Source organism: Rhagoletis pomonella, unplaced genomic scaffold, assembly GCF_013731165.1.
Source record: "Rhagoletis pomonella isolate Grant_MI unplaced genomic scaffold, Rhpom_1.0 Rhpom_scaffold_00004, whole genome shotgun sequence".
Lineage (NCBI taxonomy): Eukaryota > Metazoa > Arthropoda > Insecta > Diptera > Tephritidae > Rhagoletis > Rhagoletis pomonella.
In genome coordinates this window covers 61064605-61086642 of record NW_023458558.1, presented here as the reverse complement: position 1 = coordinate 61086642, position 22038 = coordinate 61064605, and the positions used below count along the sequence as shown (strand labels likewise).

Genomic DNA, 22038 nt, shown 5'->3' with positions numbered 1-22038 from the left:
GTTAATTGATTGGTTTTCACACACTTTTAAAACACAAATTATATGCTTTTTTACTGCAGACAAGTTGTTGCCCCAAAACACAGGAATCAGGGCTGCCAACTATTCTTAGTTATGAGGTGCCATATTGAGGATAAAAAAGTGCCGAAATGTGCCAAACAGAAAAATAAAAGTGCCAAAAAAGGTGTCATTCCTTTTAATCATTCACATTTGGCAATAAAATAAAGCTACATTTTCCAAACAAAAGTGCAATGATAAAATAAGGTAAACCAGTTGAATAGCCTTTATAAATTAGAAATTTTTTTTTTTGAGAAAAAGAAGTGCACGCAAACGATTTCACAAAAATGTGTTGAAATGTTATTTTTTTACAAAAGTGCCATTTTGGTACTTTGTGCCAAATTGAAAAATTAAGTGCCATTTGAAGTAAAATAGGGATAAATGGCACGGTTTGAGCCAACTTGGCATCCCTGCTTCTAATAACTTACAAATATAAAAATGTGAAATATCGAGGGCTTGAATTCATTAATACCCTCTATCTGCAATTTGCACAAAAACTAATTTGTGATTTTAGAAACCATCTGGGACTTATTACCTGTCGTTATCTAAGGTAGCATTAATATCACTGATGACAGTTAAAGCTTAGGTGGATTTTTATATCAGAATCTCATCTTTGTGAAAAGTGTGCAGATAGGGGGTATTTTATTGAATATAAGCCCTCGATGTTTAAAATATATAAAAATTTTATTTCAACATATACAAAAAATAAATCTACCTTCGTTACAGCACGGGGCGGACGGGGCCGGGGGGGCCGCGGCGTAGCGTGACGTGGTGTGCGCGCCGGTCGCGCGGGGTACGCGGGCCGCCGCGAAGCTAAGCAAATTTAATGTTTGAAAGAGAAATAATGTCAATGGATTTTATTTCGTTTTTAAAAAGGTAATAATGTCAATTAACCTTATTTCCGTTGATCTTATTACCTGTTACCATATTTTCGACCTCCGGTTCAAAGTAACTTATGAGAACTGCAAATGTTTCTGAATAAAGCAAATACTCATTTACATACGTTTGCTTAGCAAATAGCGTTAGGCAAACTATTAATTTATATTCTTTTCATGTTTTCAGTTTCATGCTTTTATACGTAAACAAAATTTCGATCAGCTGTTCTGAAAACTTGCAAATTTTTGCTAATTTTGCGTTCGCGTACTTTTTGGGATATTTTCCAATTTGAGAGGGAATCCTTCGTTACTCTCCTGCAAGTTGCTGGTGGATATTTTTCACTGCAGATCTATTTGAACAGACCAAATCTCAACTTAAATAGGCCTAATTTATTCGCGAATTGAAGCGTGACTTGATTAACATGTATAAATTGGATTTTCAGGCCTGTTAAGCATGTTGGCTTATGATTTTTTTAACATTTACTAAAAAAAATAATTACAGTACCACTTATATCATAAGTAAATACATACATATGTATATCATCTCAAAAACCTCTTCACCACTCGAATCTGCGATCATTCTCACTACCTTAAAGGCTGATAAAACATGTGGAAACTGGAAAGAACGATCTAATAACCGGTGTCACCAGTATTTTAAGCGGAAAATGATTTTTTATTTTCTGTCAATTTCCATATAAAATGAACAAACAAAACCACATATGTATATATGTCAACAGAGCTCTTTTATCGTCAGATCAATAAATTTAATTAAAAAAAAAACCTGGAGTGTTTAGAACAGAAACATCTTAAAAGGTTGCAAATAGAGAAAAAATAATATATTTCTATTGAATTACAACATTTTTCTCTTTGACGGTAAAATATATTTTGTGACATATGCTACTTAATTTTTCCGCGTGTCTACATAAATGATAACTAAACATGGTAACCGATCTACCAGTATTGCAGATATGGACATAGGCAACGGCCTGTAACTTCAATAAAACCTATCATATCTTCATACATACATACATAAGTACATATTAAAGTTTGTGCATTACCTACTTAAATTTAATTTAATTCTACCGTCTCGAATAAAGGCTGGATCTGTTTCTTGCACAGCTCTATGCATATCATAATAGCGCATATAAACGTACATATACATGCATACATACATACATATGACATATGTCTATTTACTATTTAAGTATTTAGTTATCACTAGACAAAAGAAAGTTATCAGGTAACCTTTTGACCCGAACGAATTATAAACAGCAAAGTGTCAATGTACATATTGTACTTATATGCAGTGCATTTAGTGCTAGTAAGTTTTGAGTTGATAAGGTGCAAATGTATACATTAGAGATGGACACCGACTAAATATTCAATCCCGACCCCGCCCTTTCCGACTCCCAAATTTTAAGTCACCGCAGGCCTGGAAATTTATCACTAACAGCCAATTTCACGAAAGCAATTTGAGTGAAAAATTATTTTAATTTTTTGAATTTTATATGGAAATCGGCAGAAAATAAAGAATCATTTTCCATTCAAATTGCTGGTGAAACCGGTTGTAAGAAAAATTGTGAAATATCTGGCATCCTCCGATTATTACAAGCATTTATTTAACTTGTTTTGTTTTGCTTTGTTGTTCGTATTCGGCGCAATAAAACATCAAAAACTGCGTATTTCATACAATAATTTTAAAGAAGATTTCTGAATTCGCGGAGGTTGCGATTTTATCGGAAGTAACGGGAAAGGATTTTGGTCCCGTCCCGCCACAAAATTTTTCCGGACCTTCCTGATACCGCCCATTTCGACCATTTTGAAATCAGTACCGTGGGTCCCGTTATCCCGCGCCCATCTCTAATATGCATACATACATATGTATGTAAGCAATTGCCCAGCCAGCAAAATCATTGTAAACGAGTTCGTAACTGGATATTTTCTCGAAGAAAAACCTGCTAAAAAGTCGTTTATGATAGCCGTTTACGATCGTTTTCAACTACTTTTTCGCTTGAAAACGAAAACGGATCGAAAAAACATTCGTATGCGAATATTATATGTACACTGCCGGAACAAAGTATTGGCACAGCAAATTTTTCACAATATATGAAACAATTTTATTCTAATATTTTTCCGCCAATTTTGTATACACATATGGTTCATTCAATAACAAAAAACTTAAAAATATAATTCCTAATCTTTGTGCAAAACTCGCGAAAATTCAGCAAATTTTCATCAAAATTTTCAACTTTTTAATCAGATTTTTTAGAATTTTTTGAGTATGCAGTTTTGCAGCCCATTAAATTCTAGTAAAGAAAATGCAAGTGCGGAGTCAGTCAAAAATGGTGTTGATTTTTAAGAATTTTTTTTTGTTGAAGGTGTTTTGCATTTTGCATATAAAGTACATATTTTCGAAAAAAAAAAGTTCTATGGAAGGATTGCCTGAAAAAAATTGCCAAAAATCAACAGTAATTCCTAGCTACTTAAAACTTACACTTTATTATAATAAAATTGATTGGGCTAAAAATCTGCATACCCAACAAAATTTTAAAAAATCTGATCAAAAAGTTGAAAACTTTCACGAAAATTTGCTGAATTTTCGCGAGTTTTCTGTTGTAGAATGAACCATATTTTTATACGAAATTAGCGGCAAATATTAGAATGAAATTGTTGCATATATTGTGAAAAATTTTCTGTGCCAATACTTTGTTCCGGCAGTGTATATTATAGAATATTGTGGTTCATGAAAACTTTCCAACAGAATGAAGATTTTTTCATGTGCTGACAAATTACTACAAGCCTCTTTCTTTTACTTTTTTCGCGTTATCGTTTACGAGCCTTTCTCTGACTTTTCGCCGATCGAGAATCTCTCGTAAAACATAGTGTTCGTAAAATATATGTTTTCTTGCTGGCTGGGTGAGCGTAAGTATTTAACACCAATTCACTGTTTAAACAAATAAATGAAACAGAAAGCATTGTGCGTGAACCGATGAAAATTATTATCTATCGGTCCGTAATCGAGCTACCGAATTCAATATGGATGAGTGCACTGGCCACTGATCAGAATGTATAAATATGAGGCAAACATGGCTCAACAATTCAGTTCTTCTCTGAGATAATCTGGCAACAAGCGAAATACGCACACCCTCAATCAGACTTTATATCAAAATGAAATACTTTATTGCTATCCTTGCAGTTGTTGCACTGGTATGTATATACGGGTATGCTGCATTAATGCTCCGAAGTTCTTAAGTGAAAAGTACATTAAATCTACTATATTCTTATTTTAGGCACATGCCGAAGAGGAATGGAATGTAAAGACCGCAGCCGATATCAAGGTAATCCGTCAAGAATGCATCAAGGAATTCCCCCTTAGCCAAGAATACATTCAAAAAATGAAGAACTTTGAGTATCCTGACGAAGAACCAGTACGCAAGTATTTGCTTTGCACTGCAAAGAAATTGGGCATATTCTGCGAACATCAAGGTTACCATGCCGACCGCGTCGCCCAACAATTCAAAATGGATTTGGACGAAGCCGAGGTATTAGCTATTGCGGAGAGTTGTGTGGACAATAACCAACAGGGCAGCAGTCCTGATGTGTGGGCTTATCGTGGTCACAAGTGTCTGATGGCCAGCAAAGTTGGCGAGAAGGTTAAGGCCTACATCAAGAAGAGGACGGAAGATGCACAAAAGCAATAGATTAATGAGACTGGCATTCCATGGAATAATAAAATAAGTTTGGTTAATACATAAGGGGACCCTTTTTGTGCCTGCTGGTACTATTGCGCAGGTTGGAAAAGGGTTTTCTTCATAACTTAAGTGTGCCCTGCACATAAGTCAATAGTTCGCAGTTTTCGCTATGTAATAAAAATTTCTAAGTTTTAAGTTGATTTTAGGCAATTTTTTACGGATTTTATTCCATGCAAAGTAGCTGGGAAATTTTTTTTTTTTTCATTTTCATAAACTTTTTTAAGGTTTTGACAAGTCTTGAGCGTAGTCGAGTAGACAAAAACAGCATACTCAGAATTTTTAATTGAATTTAACTCCATATGCACAAGTGTACCAAAATAATAGGAGTGCGACATTTGACTAATTTTCCTTTGTTGGTTTAATGTTCATTATTTTTTTTTTAAAGGTATAGCTCGTTATATAACCACAACCACATAAATTCAAATTTAAAATTTTGTACGAAAATTAGAAAAATATAAAAATTTCAACAAAATTGCAACACAGCATAAAATTTTTTAATCAGAACTAAAAAAGACCGAGTATGAAGTTTTAAAGTTCAATTTTAGTGTAATATGTTAAGTGTAATTTTGAATTATCTTAAAATTCGCATTGGTTTTTGATTTTTTTTTTTGCTGGCGTTGTTAAATGCGTATTTGGTCTATACAAAAATATATATTTCAATCATTTTTTATATGGGCGAATCTACGACAACTCGCGGAGTTGCCACCAAACGAAAAATTTTTTTGCAATTTTACTATACCGGTTGCATTTTTAGACAAAGATGTGTAGGTATCACAAAACTTGAAAAATGCTATAGTAGATTTTCATTTTGAACCGAATCGAAACATTTTTTGGGGTGGTTTTCGGCTCGGCTTTGGCATTTCAAAATAAAAACGATTCGGTTCGTGGTTCGTTTCCGGTTTGCAGCCCTGATACTTATTTTTAATCAATGGTGATATAATTCTATTACCGTTAGCATATTTAGTTGCCATTCTACTTACCTCTTTCGTCTTTTACATTTCCGAAACCACCATCAGTCGCTCTATTTTTAATGTATAGCAGAGGTTCCCAAACTTTTTTCTCGTAGACCACTTTCAAAATTTTACTGGTTTCGGTGGACCCCCTGCTGCTGTGCTATTCTACCATGAACCAACTAAACAGATCACCCAGCACGGCAACCGTGTATATGTAATTGCATTTAAGAAAAAAAATTATAGTTGATGAAGTCATTTTTTAATAATCAGTTGTTTCATTCACACACATGGATTCATTCCGAACTTTTTTGTCTGGTAAAATCATGGAAAGTGTCAAGCGATCACTGGTCGACGTTTTTACAGGAAAAATGCATTTTTTCCCCACGATTGAGAGAATACAAAGGTTGCGCCGCTATTCCTCTCTTAACGCATTTGACAGAATCGTTGTTTGCATGACGTCACACTTGTGCGACTTGTTTACGTTTTCCTTGCAACATTTTTTCTTCTTCTTCCATCCTTGCTCACGTTTTGGCATTTCTCTCTCGCAATCGCACCAGTGTGACGTCACACAAAAGTTATTCTCAAAAATCCTCTCTGATCGGCGCAATCTTGTATTCTATCATTCTTGTTTTTTTCCCGTACTTTTTGTTGTTACTCACTTTTTACTCTCACTTCAGAGAGTAGTTTTGCTGTTTGACATTTTTACAGGATTTTAAATGAAAAGTATTGGATCAGAGCGAATGTGAATATTAGACAATTTGAGCGTTAGCATTACATATATATGTACATATGTATGTACGTTCTCTTCTCAATAAACCCTCACATATGTATATGGCTCACTTAAGAATTTGTATGAGGAGTATATATATGTAAAAGAATTTATTTCTTATGACGGATCATTTTTGTTTTCATCGCTCCGTGTTTTAAAGTTATGCGAAAAATATTTATCACTCACATTTTAAAACACAAAAATTTTTACGTCTCTATCTCTATCCCATCTCTACATTGATAAGTGTAAAATAGAATATATGCGAAATTTCGGCGAATTGGGAGCACGATCACTACCTTTGACAGCAGCTTATTTGGGGATGTCCCAATAAAAATAAAAAATGTTTCAATGCTTGTTATATGGGTCATAGCCACGAATTATTTCTTTATTTTTTAAAACCGTAAAAGCGGTTGTGCATATTGAAGAGCAAACAACATTTATTTTAATATCAAGATTGTTTTCTACATCTACTCACAAGGAGCATCATTGTTATTGGCAAATAGACTGATTTGAATGTTTAAACAACATAGCCTTAACTGTAATATGTATGTATATTGGTTAAGGTGTGACAGCTTTGCGCTTATTTACTATCGTATTGACTAAATAATACTCTTCTTTTCTGTTATCTGTAGCGAGCTTTTTAAAACTCAATAACAACGTCAACTTTCAGCCTTTACGCTTTACGGCTCCGTAATGGATTTAAGCGCCTCACTGATGTGCTCCACCAAAGGCAATTGAGCGCTTAATGTTGGGTGACGATAACCCTCGAGGAAGTAACAAGTTTTATCACCGCTAGTGTCTGGAAACTCTTTTGGTAAACAGGAAGGATCTCGTGGTTTTAGTTCAAATTCGAAGCCAGGATACTTGATTAGCCAACTGTGTGGGGAGAAAACGAACGATTAGCAATAGATTTGTGAATATTTTTAATCGATGTAAAACTTACTCTTTTGTGGTTGGGCTCACATTTATTTTGCAAGCCTCGCTACCGGACTCAAACTTATTGGCAATGGTAACATTATGTCCGAAGAGACAATATCGTGGCATTTTACGACCCACCACGCCAGCTAATACGGTACCTGTGTGCAGGCCAATGCGCATTTGGATTTCTTGATCTAAACAAAAGAAATATACATACACGTGTTTTAATATTTTTACAGAATAACTTAGAATTTTAGCAGTGTGTACTTATTTTCTAAAAATTTTACGATTTCAGTAAAATTTTACTTTCAAAATACGTAATTTTCTAAAAGCATAGACAGACGGATCAATTTAATGATAATTCATAACTATCACGGGAATTAACTGCAGTTGATACGGACTAAGTCCTGCAGCTAGTTTTCAAAATGGCCAACTTTTATCCATTGCTCAAGTAAGCAAACAAAGCCGGCGCGTTTGGTTTGGCATCCGCGGTGGCCGAGAATCCGCCGCAGAATCCAAGTTCGTTCCTCGGTTCAAGCGACTGCTAAAAGTTTTTAATTTTTTAATTTACATACTTTCTTTTGTTTTATTTTATTTCCTTTTTATTTTATTATTAGTTAATCAAAGTTTGTATGGCCTCATTATTAAAAAATAAAGTAGGTTTAAAGAGCTTTATTAAGTGACATTTTCATACAAATTTTCGATTTATAAAGCAGTTAAAGTCTTCTTTATTTTTTATGAATTTGGTTGTTAGGGAACCTACGACCTCACAGATCGTTAATCCACATTAATGTCGTCCGTCAAGGCACAATTTTGATCAGATCAACCGCGCCGTTAATCCGGATAAACATTGCCATCTGTCTATGCTTTAACATTTTGCTAAATAACCATCGATATTTTGCCTAATATAGTTTATCCCAAGATTACATATGGAAGTATCGGTTGACATTATAGGTATTGTAAATAAAAAAAATTCCCTATTCACCATCATGCGTAATATGCTTTCCACACGCTACGATCATCTTCAACGCCATCCATGCCACTTTGTGTGCATCATAGATCGAAGCGCGATGCAAGCCACTTGCCACACAGTAAGCATCACCAATTGTCTCCACTTTGTAAACATCGAACAGATCACAAAATTCATCGAAATCCTTATATAAACTTTCCAACATACTGATCACCATGAAGGGTGTAGCACGCGAACAAATGCTCGTGAAGCCAACAATATCACTAAAAAGTATGGTCACGTCCGGATAAGTTTTAGCATCGATGCTTGCACCCAACCACAAACGCTCGGCAATCTCTGCTGGGAATATTAGATGCAACAAGCTGACATTCTTTTTACGCTCTTTTGCAACTGCAGCATTGGCTTCCTCAATGGAACTCTTCAACTTGTCCATGCGACGACGCAAACCGTCCTGAGCTCGAGCCTGTTCACCAACTAAAATAACTTCACGCGTGGCATCGTGTAGCGGTATGTCGGATATGAAAAGTCCATTGCAAGTGAGTCCATCCAGACCATCCAGAAAAGGTGAGCCCATGAAGAGCAGTGAATTGGATTCAGGACAATGCACCATTTGCCCTTTGATCTCAAGGCCCTGAAAATATATGTGTGAATGAAAAAAATGCATATGTATATAGCACGGTGATAAATCAGTACTCAATACACAAAGGACCTTTAAAGCTGATGCCAAATAAAACGCTTGCTTCGCTTTGACAGATAAGATGAGTTGTATGAAAATACACAAAGCATGCCTCATACATATGTAGATCGTTGCAGCTGCAGCGCGAAGCGAAAAGATGGCTTTTTGCGCGCATTGACAATCAGCCGGTTTAATATTTATTTGGTTTCGTCCAAATTCGAGTTTTGATGCAGAAACATACAATTTAATTACATTGCTGATATTTTTAAAGCTAAATATGTATATAAAATCCACAGTAATTTCGATGAGTAAAAAAACAGTACAAAATTGTTTTCTTGGCGCTTATTGTGGCATAACTTTTGCGTCTGGCGCTTTGCTGGCAAAGTTATAAATGTCACACAAAGCCACAAAGTTTCATCAGCTTAATGAGGTTCAAACTGAGTTTTAACGTTGAAGCTAGTTTGTTTAAACTAAGATTAGCCAATAAAATATCATCCAGCTGTTAAATATGAACGTAGTGATCTAAGTTTAAACTGGTTCTGAAAACTGGCTTTACGAAATTTAGAAGAAAAACTCTTCTAAAATTATTGTATTATATGTACTCTAAATCAGGTATGGACAGCATTGGCAGAACTCCATAAGCAAGTGCAAAGTTTTGCTCTAAATACATTAAAAAATTTAAAAACTTGATCTTAACAGACACTAATAAATTTTTTCTAATAGCATAGCGTTACAATTTAAATATTAGTTTAATGTTTAAACCCAGTGTTTAATGCCCCAAAACTTTGAGATTCGGCGAGAACAACACTTATTTTGCCACTTCCCATGGCAAAGTGGCTGTTACTGTGATGCAGTGGAAGCGACTGGCGTTGTGTAACTTCAGATGCTTTCGGTAGTATAATTGCATCAGTTTTTCGATCAGATGACTTTGCAAAACTTAAGGTAGCAGGCTGGATAATAAGCGAGAGGTGGCACGGACACAAAATTGGTTTCTTCAGTGACATCCAAGCTGCTAACAGCTCATACTTAGTCTAGAATTTTTTAAAAGTCTGTAAGTTGAAGCTAAACGCTGTTGTAAAATGGGCACTGTGGCGTTCAAGGTAACTAACTGGCTGAAGAATTGGCGAGCTGCCAATTAGATAGAAGCCAATTGTAGGGCGACGTTTAGCAGAGACTGACTGGTACATCAGAGATCTCATGAATACGGCACATGAGAAAGGGCCAGTCGGGACAGTTGAGAGACTCCTCAAACAGATAAGAAGCTACCGTGGTACAACTTACTGGTCTTTGGTGACACCGATATCATATTTATTTTTCAACCAATTCTGAATTCCTAATCTATATATATAAATGTGAAGGCGAAGGTTATAGGCATGAGAAAAATGGGCAGTACTGGAAAAGAGGGCGTGGTCCTATACTCACTAAAATTTTCATGTTGTATATCTCTTGAAATATTTGTGATAGAGCATTGCAACTTGCTGTCGAGATAAATGAAATTAATTCCATACTCATGGGAAAAAATTGGCGGTATTGGAAGAGAGGGCGTGGCACCTCCTTGAATTATTTAATCAGCTCTAACTTCGGAACCGTAAGTGACATGAACTTGTAATTTGTTATGTAGACATATCTATGGTAGGTGCTTATAGTAAGGTATAAATAAACGAGTTTGTAAAAGGGGGCGTAGCACTTAACAGAGGCTTGGAAATTTTTTTCAGCCATAAGTGCGGAACCACAAGTCGCATGACCCCTTTATTCCTTCTGGCGTGGGGTGAAACCCGCGAGTAAAAGCTAGTTAGCTATAAATGTATACGCAATTATTATTGATTGTACATAGTTCTATTGCACTTCCTTGCACTCACCTTGGCCGTAAATTCACTGACATTCGGTGGACTCTTCAGAGCAATCAAAAATGGTGTGTACGTACGCCGTGCAATATCTCGGAATTTCATGGTCAATCCTTTGGGTCGCTTAAAATCGAAATAAGTAGTGGCATGGCAGCCATGTTCAGCCATGTGGGGCTTATAAAGTTTACTGAAGCCACGTCCTACATATAGAATACGAAAGCAAAACACTTGGCATTAAAATACAAAACCAATTACTTCTTACGACATCTTACCTAACTGCATCAGTTCCAGTTTCTCGTTCATAATGAAGTGCCAGGGGAATGCCTTACAGAAGGTATGCGACTTCATTGCCAAATCAGCAGCTTTGCTGGAATTATGACGCTGTGCCGGCATTACGGGCGCGGGCGCTTTGACAACCTCAACACTGCTTCGCTGCATTGCCACTGATGAACCGCTGTATTCCTTAACCAGCGAAAATAAATAGCGATAACGTCGCGAATCGCCTTCGACTGGTTCGATTTTAATATTGACCTGCACATTGTACAACATACGCGTCAATGCCTTTAGTGAACCGAGTAGCAGCCAAGCGATTACAGGACGTTCAGAGGTGAATATTAACTCACCATCGCCGGCGCATACGAAACCAGTATCAGTGACATCTTCCTTAAAGTTAAAGGGGTTAAGGTAATTGTAAAATTAATACACATTTTGTGTGAGTAAAACGATAAAAAGGTTTTGCTGTCTTTTTAAAGAAGATAAGGGTTTATAGCAGTGTATAATGGGAGGGGCTTAGATTAGAGCTCCACAACTAGCTTTTCAGGTGTTTGGCGCACAAGCTGTAATATAAAACTGAATAGAGCGCTGAACGCCTGAAAGGCTTTTTATAGAGTTCTACTTTTACTGGTAACACCATTTTGATCAATGGTAAACGATGCATGGTCACTTTAAGCAACTTTTTAAAGAACAAAATTTAAGATCAAATGTTTAAAAGTTATATAGTTGGATTCAATAAACTCATTCTTGGAGACCGTTTTGATAGCGCATGTGGAAAATCTTTCTCTTTTTTCTACCAAATGCAGTCCAGTTTTTATTGCGTGCCAGGATGCTTCATAAAAAAAATTTAATTGTCCGAGTGTATTTCTGCCATGAAAAACCGCTTTTCATAAAAATACAATCGCCTTTCGGAGTCGGCGTAAAACTGTAGGTCCCTCCCCTTTGAGTGGCATCAAGGCGCTCAGCCAAACACTAATATATGTAAGTGCAAGCGCATTCTATTATTATTATTAATTTATTACAAGCATGGTTCCTATCTTCGAATACCTATATGTAGTAAATTTAGCAAGCATTTTCACCTCTTCACTCCAACTCTAATGGGTCTTTTCGACTCCTTATTTTCAGGAAGTTCCACGTGAGCTCATTAAAAATAGTAGATGGGGGTTAAAATATTTTACAAAAATACTAAGTAGGAAATTTAGGACGGGTCACTAAAGATGAAAAAGTGATCCGATCAAATTTGAGTGATCTATATATAGTAGATGTGAGGGTAAGTTAAAAAACAATCTCTAAATCAGTGCCAGGCAGCCAGTAGCCTAGCCGGGCTATGTGCGTTTTGTTTGCTATGTGTGCGTACGTATTTTGCCGGGCATTGCTCTAAATCGAAGTTTTCTTTTATTGTGAAATTTTTCGACCAATTATTTCCCAAAAAATTTAAATAATTATTCTTCAGCTAAATTTGAACACATTAAATGTAATACTCGTATAAATAAATGAATTTGTGAGCAAAAAATTTTAAACTTTGGACTAGTATTAAAGAAAATTGTGATGAGCTTTTGGCTCAACCTCTTTTTGGGATTTGGCTACCACGCACGGATGCTAAAATTTGGCTATTGTGTACATATATCGTTCAGGCCCTAAAATAAAACCGGCGGTACCAACTTTTTAACATTTATCATTACGATTCACCTTACTAACACACCACACCATAATAGGTTTGTTCCACAAGCTACTTGTAGAAAAACTCGAGCAAAGTTCAAACTGTCAGCGTATATCAAACAAACTCTAAAACTTACTTGTGGAACGCGTATGTGTAACTCGAAGTGACTTCGAGTAGCTTGTGGAACAAACCTAATATGTTATAAACCTAATTGCCCTTGTTTAATAGACAATTTATTTATTTGGGTTTCATTCCCCACTTGTTTTTTCAGTCGTGGCAAGATTGTGTCTGTAGTTGGACTGGTATTTACTATGCGTTAAATCTGTCATTTCTAAAATTCATTAATATTTCCCTACCGTCTTAATTTCCAACAAAGTGGATACCCGTAAATCGTTCATTGCTATGGAGAGCCGCCTTTAAGTATGAACATAAGTGCCTTATGAAAAAGTTTACCTCTTGTAGCTTCAGCACATCGTAAACGCCATCCAAAGAGCCGAGAAACTCTTGCAAATCTGTGCCGAGGCAACGAAAAGCGCGCTCTATGATACCGGTGCAGCATGAAATGATCAACTCTTCCCCGAGAAGTACAAGAATTTCACTTGCACTTGATTCGTCCATCTCCAATAGTATATCTTGTATGTCGGCCAAATAATCATAGTTGGGCACACTTTTTAAAGTGTCCAAGTCTATGCGTCTAAGAGTTCAGTTACAAATATTAGGTAAATATGAGTATGTTAAATAAATAAAAATATTTTCCGTGGCACGTTTATACTTACAACTTGGAAATCTTAGGCCAGCTATGGCTGTACTTGGCGATAAGTGCTGTAACAGCGGTATTCAAATCGGCATTCTGAAAGAGTAAAATGAATAGTAGTCATACCTTACATTATTATTAGATATGGTAAGTATGTATGCCTAAAATATGACTTTTAGAAGGGAACTCATTGGTCATCTTTATTAACGTAATTTAACGGAATATTTTTGACCAACTTTTTAATTATGTAGATATTCCGAGTTTTTAATACGCAACATAATGACATAAAAGTTGTGACATATTAAGCTGCCAAGCAGAAGCAAACTCAATGACTACATATTATTAATAATTTGCTATTAAAATTTGTTTGATTTAATTCCCAAATTGCTTAATGGAAACATATCGTGCCGCCGCTTTTCGAATATCCCAATAAAATATTGTAAAAGCCGATTTCCTCATTAGGGGGCGTCCATAAATCGCGTTATCGTTTTTTGGGGTAGATCTGACAAATAATCACTTTCACTATTATCATATAATTTAATTTAATCTTTATTTAAAAAAAAATATATATTTATTAGCCACCAGATTCCCTTTTATATTTGCTTTGTTTCGAATTTGTTTGCCCCAATTGAGTAACTTTTCTTTTTCAAAAGAATAAAAGCTTACATAAATTACATAAACATTTTTCCGCAAAAGAGCAAAAGAGCTAGTAGTTTTTCCTCAATCGAGACAACATTTTGTAGTGTGGTTTTGATTCCTGACTATAAAAAAACATGTGATATATCACCGGAAAATACGGGAAACTCTCTTCAGATAATATACTCAGTCAGAGAAAAAAATTTATAATTAAAAAACGTGCTAAATTTAAAAAAATACGCATATGGTGCGACACGCGGACTGTTACATTACATTTTGGCTCACACTGATTTTTAAATACCGCTGAAACGCGCGCGAATACGATTTTCGGATAATTTTTCTTCTTGCACCTGAAAGCATAAGTATGTGAGATTATTTAATATATACAAAAATATATTGTAACTCCTGTGGTTTAGGAGTTATGAATGTTTCAATAGCGGACTGTTGCATTACAATTTTTGGAAGTACTTTTCAAAGTTGCTTTATATTATTGAAAAAGTCTGCTCTCCTAATATAATGTTTTCAAAAGTTGGTACACAGTTTCCATCTTCAGAATGGTCAATATTTGTAAAAATAGTCGGACTGGTACGTTACAGAAAAAGACTGTTAAATTACCTTTGCGGTATACGTGTAGCGATAAGATTATAATTAGGTATTTAAATCGCTTTTAGAGTGCTTTATGCAATAAGTAGCATGAATTCAGTAGTCTTGTGATGTGACAAGTAGTTCAAGGAAACTAAGAACATGATAATTATGAATACAGATTTCAAAGTTTCTGATGCCGTGCAGCTGTAGGTCGTTTCCGAAGTAGTTTTCTGCGCAGAACTCGAACTCGATCTTAGAACTGCGCCAAGGTGTTGAGTTTTTCGTGGTTAATTTCACGAAAAACTGTTTTAATAACTTATTTTGTTTGCTCCATGCCATTTAGTACTATTCTTAATAGGAAAGAAATGTTACCTGAAAATTAAATTAGTTCAAAAGACTGTTACGTTACAAATAGCTCTCCACCGAAAACATATTGGTAATGAAGAGTATATAGAACTATTTTATTTTACTGTGAAATATGGCCGAAAATTCTCGAAGAAAACTATCCCTTTCCCTTTTTCTAGCTTGGTGAATTCCGCGCCAAAAAACTTTATAATATTTTGGACTGTTACATTACATCAAAAAATACTGCCGATTTGATTTTCATATAGAAAGCTAATCGCTGATTTTTTGTCGAATACTTTTTTTATTAACTTCGAAATAATACAAGGCAAGCGAAGAGAGGCAAGTATAATGCAAAAAAATGGTGGACCTTAAGCATAAATTACCCTTTAGTTTCATGTTGTGCTTTTTTTAATTTTCCTTTATTTAAAGGTGTCTCAAGATTAAGTGAATTTTCATGCTTGAGAGAAGCAGATTCGTGTTAACATTGATGTTGTCCGATACCTTAGAATATGTGTGACCTAGATATAATCCAAAATCTGCAAAATAATACCCCTACTTCCCCTACTCTATCCGCGGAAAAACAAAAAGCTTTATTTTCGTTCCTTTGCACCAGGTGTACCGACTTCGTGCAGTTTGGAACGCGCAAGGCTTTTATTTTAATTTTTTCATCCAACATCACTAGCTTCAAAGACTTCTTTTACTTTTTCAATAAACCAAAATTTTGCTACTAGTGAATCTGGTAGCATGATTTTAGTTAAATTTCATAAACTTGTTAAAAGTGAAGTGGTAGGCAAAACAACGAATGTCAATAAATAAAACTACCTTCTATTTTTGTATCATGATTGCGACCATGATACAAAAAACAAGGTAGTTCCATTGTCACTTTTTCGTCGCCATATTATCAACCTGACAATTAAGCAGATTGTGACATTTCGTGCTACCATACCCAACATCTAAAATCCTTCAAATTTTCTTATTAATGTTTTGTCGATTTAAAAATATTTTATTCTTAAGCATAGCATAATAAGAAATAAACAAGAAATAAGTTTGAAAATCCACAACATTTCCTTGAAACATTTTGCAACATGAAGCTAGCAACACAATTTTCATGACATTTTTAAATACACATGTATATTTTAAATTGTGTGAAAGCTGACAGTTTATAGAATTCAGTAGCGACGAAAACAAAGGGGGGTTAAGTAGTTAAACCTTACCCAAGCCGATCATAAAACTTGCGACGCAATTTCGGCTTATGCCTGTGGGTCTTGGCAAGAATCTAATCCCTGAGGGTTTAGCTTAAAATTGTTTTCGGGATACACCCTGTGATCATGTTACTTTCCAGAAGGTGTGGCCCCCGTTTTTCTGTACATATTTTCGTTGGAAAAATACCTTATCTCTGTATTCTAGGTAAATGCTTCCAGAGGTTTTTATGCGTCACCAGAATTTTAGTTTATTTGGCTTATACCGCTAGCTCTTTTGAACGGCTACGAGATTGTTTTCATATACCCCCATTTTTCATAGGTTTGGGATTGATTTCATTTATCTCTATTCCTAGTTCTACGGTGGCACGCCGCATTTTCCAATAAACTCTTATTTTTCCATGAGCTTAAGATTGACTTCATATACATATATCCATACAAAGTTCCAGGACTCTACCACAAATACTTTCAGAGATATGCACTATGAAAAATTCGATTTCTATGGGAGGTTCTACACGCACTTTAGATATCGGTTTTGTTTTAGCCTATAACCATTATTGGAAAACTTGTGTCCGAAATTTCAAAAAAAGCCGGTATGGGCATTGTGACTCCTCAAGCGAAATGAACTAATGATTGCAAAAAATGAAATCAAACATCGTAGTTGACCAAAAAAGAATATTAGACTTCATTTACTCAACTTCTCAGAATGTAGAAAAGCTAAGAAATATATAATAAGATAGGATATGTTAAAACAGCCTCCAAAAAATTTACTAAAGACGACCCTGGACTACACAAATCAGTTTTGTTGAAAATTTGTTTTTATCTATTTATTTTATCCTTCAATTTTGGGTGTGTCAAAATTGTATGTGAAAACAATATGTGTTGCTAGAAAAATTTTACGGCCCATGAGTTCCAAAGTAAATTCCATTGCTGTTAAATGGACAAAGACAATATGTATTAAATAACACATCGAAATGTGTAATTTCAGTAATTTGTGTAAATGTGTAACTTCAGAATTACATCAGAATCACGTATCCGATATAGAAAACTACATTGTGAATTAATGAGATGACATGAGGACACTAACATAATTTTAAAATATGTTCACCAAAATTGTATTAATATTAAAATAATGATTTGGCAAGTTGTTATCGAATTTAATGTAAAATTTAAACGTTTTCAAAATAAGATATTGATTGGTTTTAAAAGGTATATATTAATACAACTATTTACTTTATAATCCCAAATTTAGGATATAAAATGGCCCACACCAAAAAACTTACAATTGGGTAATGTCGCTTCGAATTTTTCACAATTGAGCAATTGTCAAAAATCTGCTTTTTAATCAAAAAGTTGTTTATTGAAACTACCTTCTTTTTTGTATCATGATTGCGACTGTTCCCTTGTCACAGTCTGTCACGGTGACTTTTTGGAAGCCGTCACAGCAGTTCCCCGTGACTTTTGAGTAGCCGTCACAAAGTCACAGATACGCAACTATTTTCCACCTGATACCATAATGTAAACAGACGCTGGCATGAACTGATTCCAGTAAGAAGCTCATACCAGTAACGAGAATGTCGGTCTACTTTTTATGCTTGCTCCCCCATGGCAGTACAACATGCATAGTGTAGATGGCCAATACACTGTCATGCCAGTACTATTAGAACCTCATACAATGAATTTTTCCGCGTTAAGCTTTCTCACTCGTCATATTTTCCCGCACTCACTTACCGACGGCGCTGTGAGCAGCTGTATGGCCAATTGCAAATGCGTCAGTGTAAGCGCATCATCCGGTTGCTCTTCATCCTCCAAAAGCCAAGTGTTGTTGCCCGTTTCCGCAGAAACCGATGGCTGACGCGACAGTGAGTCGGTACGTCGAAAGAAAGGGCATGCCATTTTCAATGTCCCTCAAATTGAATTTCCGCGTGGATGTGTGTATGTAAGAATAAGCGCCAATTATTTTATGTTGCGTATACGCCACCACTGCCAAGCACTATGACCGACTATACTCCCTCCTGTAGATACTGACGACTTGGCACTGAAATACAAGCAAAGGCAATGTGAATGAAGGTCTTTGTATGTAGGCATTGCTATAGTCTTATAAAGTGTTCAACACATTTTGAATAAGAAAACAAGAGAAAAGGAAAAACAAAAACAAGAAAGTAAAAGTGCAAAACAATAAGTGGTCAAGTAGATATTAACACTGAGGCGAAGGTAATAAGCGGGCGGCAAAAAAGTACTTCAATGAATGACGTTTTGTTATTGCGAACCAGACAGTGTAAATAACATACATTGCAACAGTAGGAGGGCTGAAATGCCAAGGTGTCCCTATGGCGACTGCTGTAGCCGCTGTTGATGTTCAGCAAGTTCAATGTGCACTTGTTTAACTTTGCAACAAGAAGAAATTGCTGTAATTCTTTTGCTTTTTATTATAGCAGCAATGACAAAAATCAATGCGACTATTGACAATGAGAAGGGACAAATAAAAATACGATCTAACTGAGAATGGAAAATTAAATTATTTACGGAATTAGTTATGTAGTAGAAAGAATTTCACATTGTCATGTAGTTAGCACTGGCATCATGTTTTAACGGAGACAATGTCCTGCCTTTGTTGCAAAACAAAAGAATAAATCATCTTTAGAAATCACATTGCAATCACACTGAACTTGTATTAGTTTATATCAATCCACTTTTAGTGTACGCTTTTATGGCGTGTGGGTTCTTATGTACCCGCGATGGCTTCTTCTCGACCCAAATTCCACAATGAAGCTCTCCGCCAGCGGATTGAAATTGGACAGAAGAGTTGAATTATATCTATCTATTTCCCATAAACCTCAAATTGTTCTCACAGAACCGGTTTAAGCAGGGCAATATTTACTCTGAATGTCAAGCCAATCGAAGGACCCTTCGTCTAATAGCCCAGTTATGCAGACTCGCACTGCTGTACCATTTTTACGCAAAAATCAAAACCCAACAGAATTCTACATGTTAAGTGCTATGCGTTGGGTAACCGCTTACACGCAAAGCCCGTTTAACAGATTCTTATGTTGCAACTCTCATGCAAAGCCAAGTATGCATAACTGGGCTGTAACTGAAATTGCACGAATTTGGTTCGGTTTCTAAATATCTTATTAGAATGATATAAGACTCAGTGCTATTAGAGTGAATTGCATAGCTAAAGAACCGCTTAAACAGGAAGGTCCTAGCTAACAAGGAAATGGTTGACTTTCTTTTAACTACATACCTAAATAGTACTTTCCAATATATGCACCTCTGTGCAAATACTAAGACCCCTTCTAAGGTGATGTCAATGGAAACAACTTCTCAAACTCATAAATCTGTAAAATTTATTTGGTTGAGAACCTTACCTGTAAGCCCACAGCAATGCACCTGTGTTGTTAAGGGAAAACCATTTAACCGAATCTAATCTAAAGCCGCTGCGGTGTAGTAGTTAGCTGTGCGCGCTACCATTTCGCAGGGCCCGGTTCAACCTAACATAAAAAAATAAAAAATAAAAAGTAAAAACTAAAAACAAAAAAAAAAGTTTTTTTTTTAATAGCGGTCGCCCCTCGGCAGGCAATGGCAAGCCTCCGAGTGTATTTTTGCCATGAAAAACAGCTTCTCAGAAAAATACAATCGCTTTTTGGGGTCGCTGTAAATCTGTAGGCCCCTTCCTTTGTGTGACAACATCAAGGTGCACGCCACAAGTCGGAGGAGAAGCTCGACCAAACACTATGTGTAAGCACCATTCCATTATTATTATTATTAATATCGAAAAATCATTCATCTAACTATCAAAAATTTCAATTTGTCGATATTGCTGTCCATATTATAATGATTTTTTCCCGATATACATATTTATTAGAACACAGTTTTAAAAATCTACAAATGTTGAGAAGTAATATTTAGGCAACTTATTTTAAATGAATTTAATACATATTCTATACTTATTAGTCCTTGTGAACAAAAAAAATTCAATTGTTTTAAATTCTCTTCCATTTGATACCCATATTGTTATTCAACATTGAACTGAATTTTTAAACAAATTCTTTGAAATAAACGTGTTTCAAAGCGCTTAAAAGGATCATGACAAACGCATTTCAAAGTGCATTTATAGTTAACATCAAATGCTGCGTCGGATAATTGACTGCTTTCCATGGCATCGCAATGATAAATAAATCAGTTCGTCGCAGGGGAAAAAGTGAGAATTCCAATTAATTACTATTGAAAATAAAGTAGTTTATAAACTACTTTTTAATTATTTTAATTTCCTGCAGGGTATATATGTACATTAAGGAAGGTAAATTTTTTTTTCGACTATGCGAGTATTCCAAGCAAATTTTCCGAATAAGCCATGGGTCTAAAATCAGTTGGAAGGTTTCCAAATTGCGAAAACGGGGGTTCGAAGAAAATGCTAAGAAACTTATATTCGCTATTTGGCAAACTCTGAATTTATTTTAGACATATGGTTTCATTCGAAATTCTTAGAATGACACGTAGAATCTGTGCTATACGCGCATAGCCGTAAAAATCTCCTATACAAATTGACCCGCCCTAATGTACATACATATGTACATGCATACATATATTATGTTTGCGTTCGTATTCACTTCCACGTATTGTTGGTATTCGTTCGCTGAGCAGTTTTTGCTTTTAATAATATTAGAAGTTATGTCACATATATACTTAATAGGTATTACAATATTGATACTACTTATATATGTATGTAGATCATTGAAAATAATTATTGCTGAAACCAAAAATGTTTCACATCAAAAACTGAACTTGTGTATGAAATTAGTTAATTAAGTGTCCATTTATTGCTTTTACCTAATTACTAAACAAGCAAAATGCGCTGCAATGGACTTTTCAGCAACCATTTAATTTCGCTGAAAAGAGAACTACAAAGCAATCATATAAGCATACTAACTTTCCACTTAATAACTCGTAGTTTGCAGCAGCAAGTTTCTTTGCATTAAACACAAAACTGCAGTTACATATTTCCCCCACCCGTACAATTACTCAAATCTCTCCCACTCATTGACCTCGGATCCCAATCCAAGTCTGTCACTTGGCCGATTTGACTTATGTATCCTAAATGCGAAAACTTGCACTGAATACACATTTTTCATCAAATTCTGTTGGCTGCGCAATCAAGTTCACAAATGCTGTAAAGTATTTTAGAAATAATTCACACGCAATGTATAATTAAACCGATCAAATTTATATTTCACACAGTATTTATATATTTATTCCGATTCTAAAAGGCCCTTAGAAAAAGAAAAGTAGGCGTTTTTACCCTTTTGTCTGGAGACAAAGTGCTGCTCCAGCCACAACCGAGTATTGATGCTGGTGCTATGTGTTCACACCGAAAATTTGCTGCTTATCTAACGAAGGAGTAACTGCTACTGAATCGCTGCAGTATCCTTACCATGTCCTGATAGCTTTAAAGCTGCATGTTTGGGAGCTTTTTGTAAGCACACACACTGCATCGGCGCAGTTGAGCTTTGAATGCTTTGTTTGTTTGTTTTTATGTTTCAAAGAGAAAGAAAAGTGACCTTATAGTATTTCTGACAACTGGTTAGTTTTCGAATTTATAGAGTCCCTTTGCAAATCATGTCTAAATAAATATGAAGTTGAAATTCATTGTAGTATTTTTGGCTTTTCGAGCTCTTCTTTTATGGTCTTATAAAAAATTTTACCTTAGCGATTCAATTCTGTAGCTCTTGTAATCATCTCCAGCATCAGATAGATAGATAGAGAGTCGTCCAG

The 22038-nt window shown here is 35.4% G+C and overlaps 2 protein-coding genes across 4 annotated transcripts; one reads left to right on the top strand and one right to left on the bottom strand.

The window, feature by feature from the left end:
- Positions 1 to 3875: 3875 nt before the first annotated feature.
- Positions 3876 to 5056, top strand: LOC118737916 (general odorant-binding protein 99a). Its single transcript, XM_036468738.1, has 2 exons — positions 3876 to 4136; positions 4220 to 5056. Exons 1-2 carry the CDS (start codon positions 4098 to 4100, stop codon positions 4628 to 4630), a joined length of 450 nt encoding a protein of 149 aa, XP_036324631.1. The 5' UTR covers positions 3876 to 4097; the 3' UTR covers positions 4631 to 5056.
- Positions 5057 to 6752: 1696 nt separating this feature from the next.
- LOC118737915 (head-specific guanylate cyclase) lies at positions 6753 to 21688 on the bottom strand. 3 transcript variants are annotated; one of them, XM_036468735.1, is made up of 9 exons: positions 21566 to 21688; positions 17995 to 18301; positions 13521 to 13594; positions 13198 to 13438; positions 11084 to 11474; positions 10827 to 11011; positions 8307 to 8922; positions 7347 to 7515; positions 6753 to 7279 (listed from the first exon to the last, which is right to left on the bottom strand). In XM_036468735.1, exons 2-9 carry the CDS (start codon positions 18157 to 18159, stop codon positions 7084 to 7086), a joined length of 2037 nt encoding a protein of 678 aa, XP_036324628.1. In that variant the 5' UTR covers positions 18160 to 18301; positions 21566 to 21688; the 3' UTR covers positions 6753 to 7083. The 3 variants fall into 3 exon arrangements, with proteins under 3 accessions (XP_036324628.1, XP_036324629.1, XP_036324630.1); XM_036468736.1 differs by lacking the exon at positions 17995 to 18301 and having other exon boundaries at positions 21566 to 21666; XM_036468737.1 differs by lacking the exon at positions 21566 to 21688 and having other exon boundaries at positions 11084 to 11470.
- Positions 21689 to 22038: the final 350 nt, after the last annotated feature.

Bases quoted from the DNA above. Each gene is read 5' to 3' on its own strand.
- LOC118737916 (XM_036468738.1), top strand. From the start codon at position 4,098: ATGAAATACTTTATTGCTATCCTTGCAGTTGTTGCACTG. The intron at 4,137-4,219 runs GTATGTATATAC...TTCTTATTTTAG, and splicing joins TCCTTGCAGTTGTTGCACTG to GCACATGCCGAAGAGGAATG.
- LOC118737915 (XM_036468735.1), bottom strand. From the start codon at position 18,159: ATGGCATGCCCTTTCTTTCGACGTACCGACTCACTGTCGCGTCAGCCA. The intron at 11,475-13,197 runs GTAAACTTTTTC...TTTAACTTTAAG, and splicing joins ATGTGCTGAAGCTACAAGAG to GAAGATGTCACTGATACTGG. The intron at 11,012-11,083 runs GTAAGATGTCGT...TTCTATATGTAG, and splicing joins ACTGGAACTGATGCAGTTAG to GACGTGGCTTCAGTAAACTT.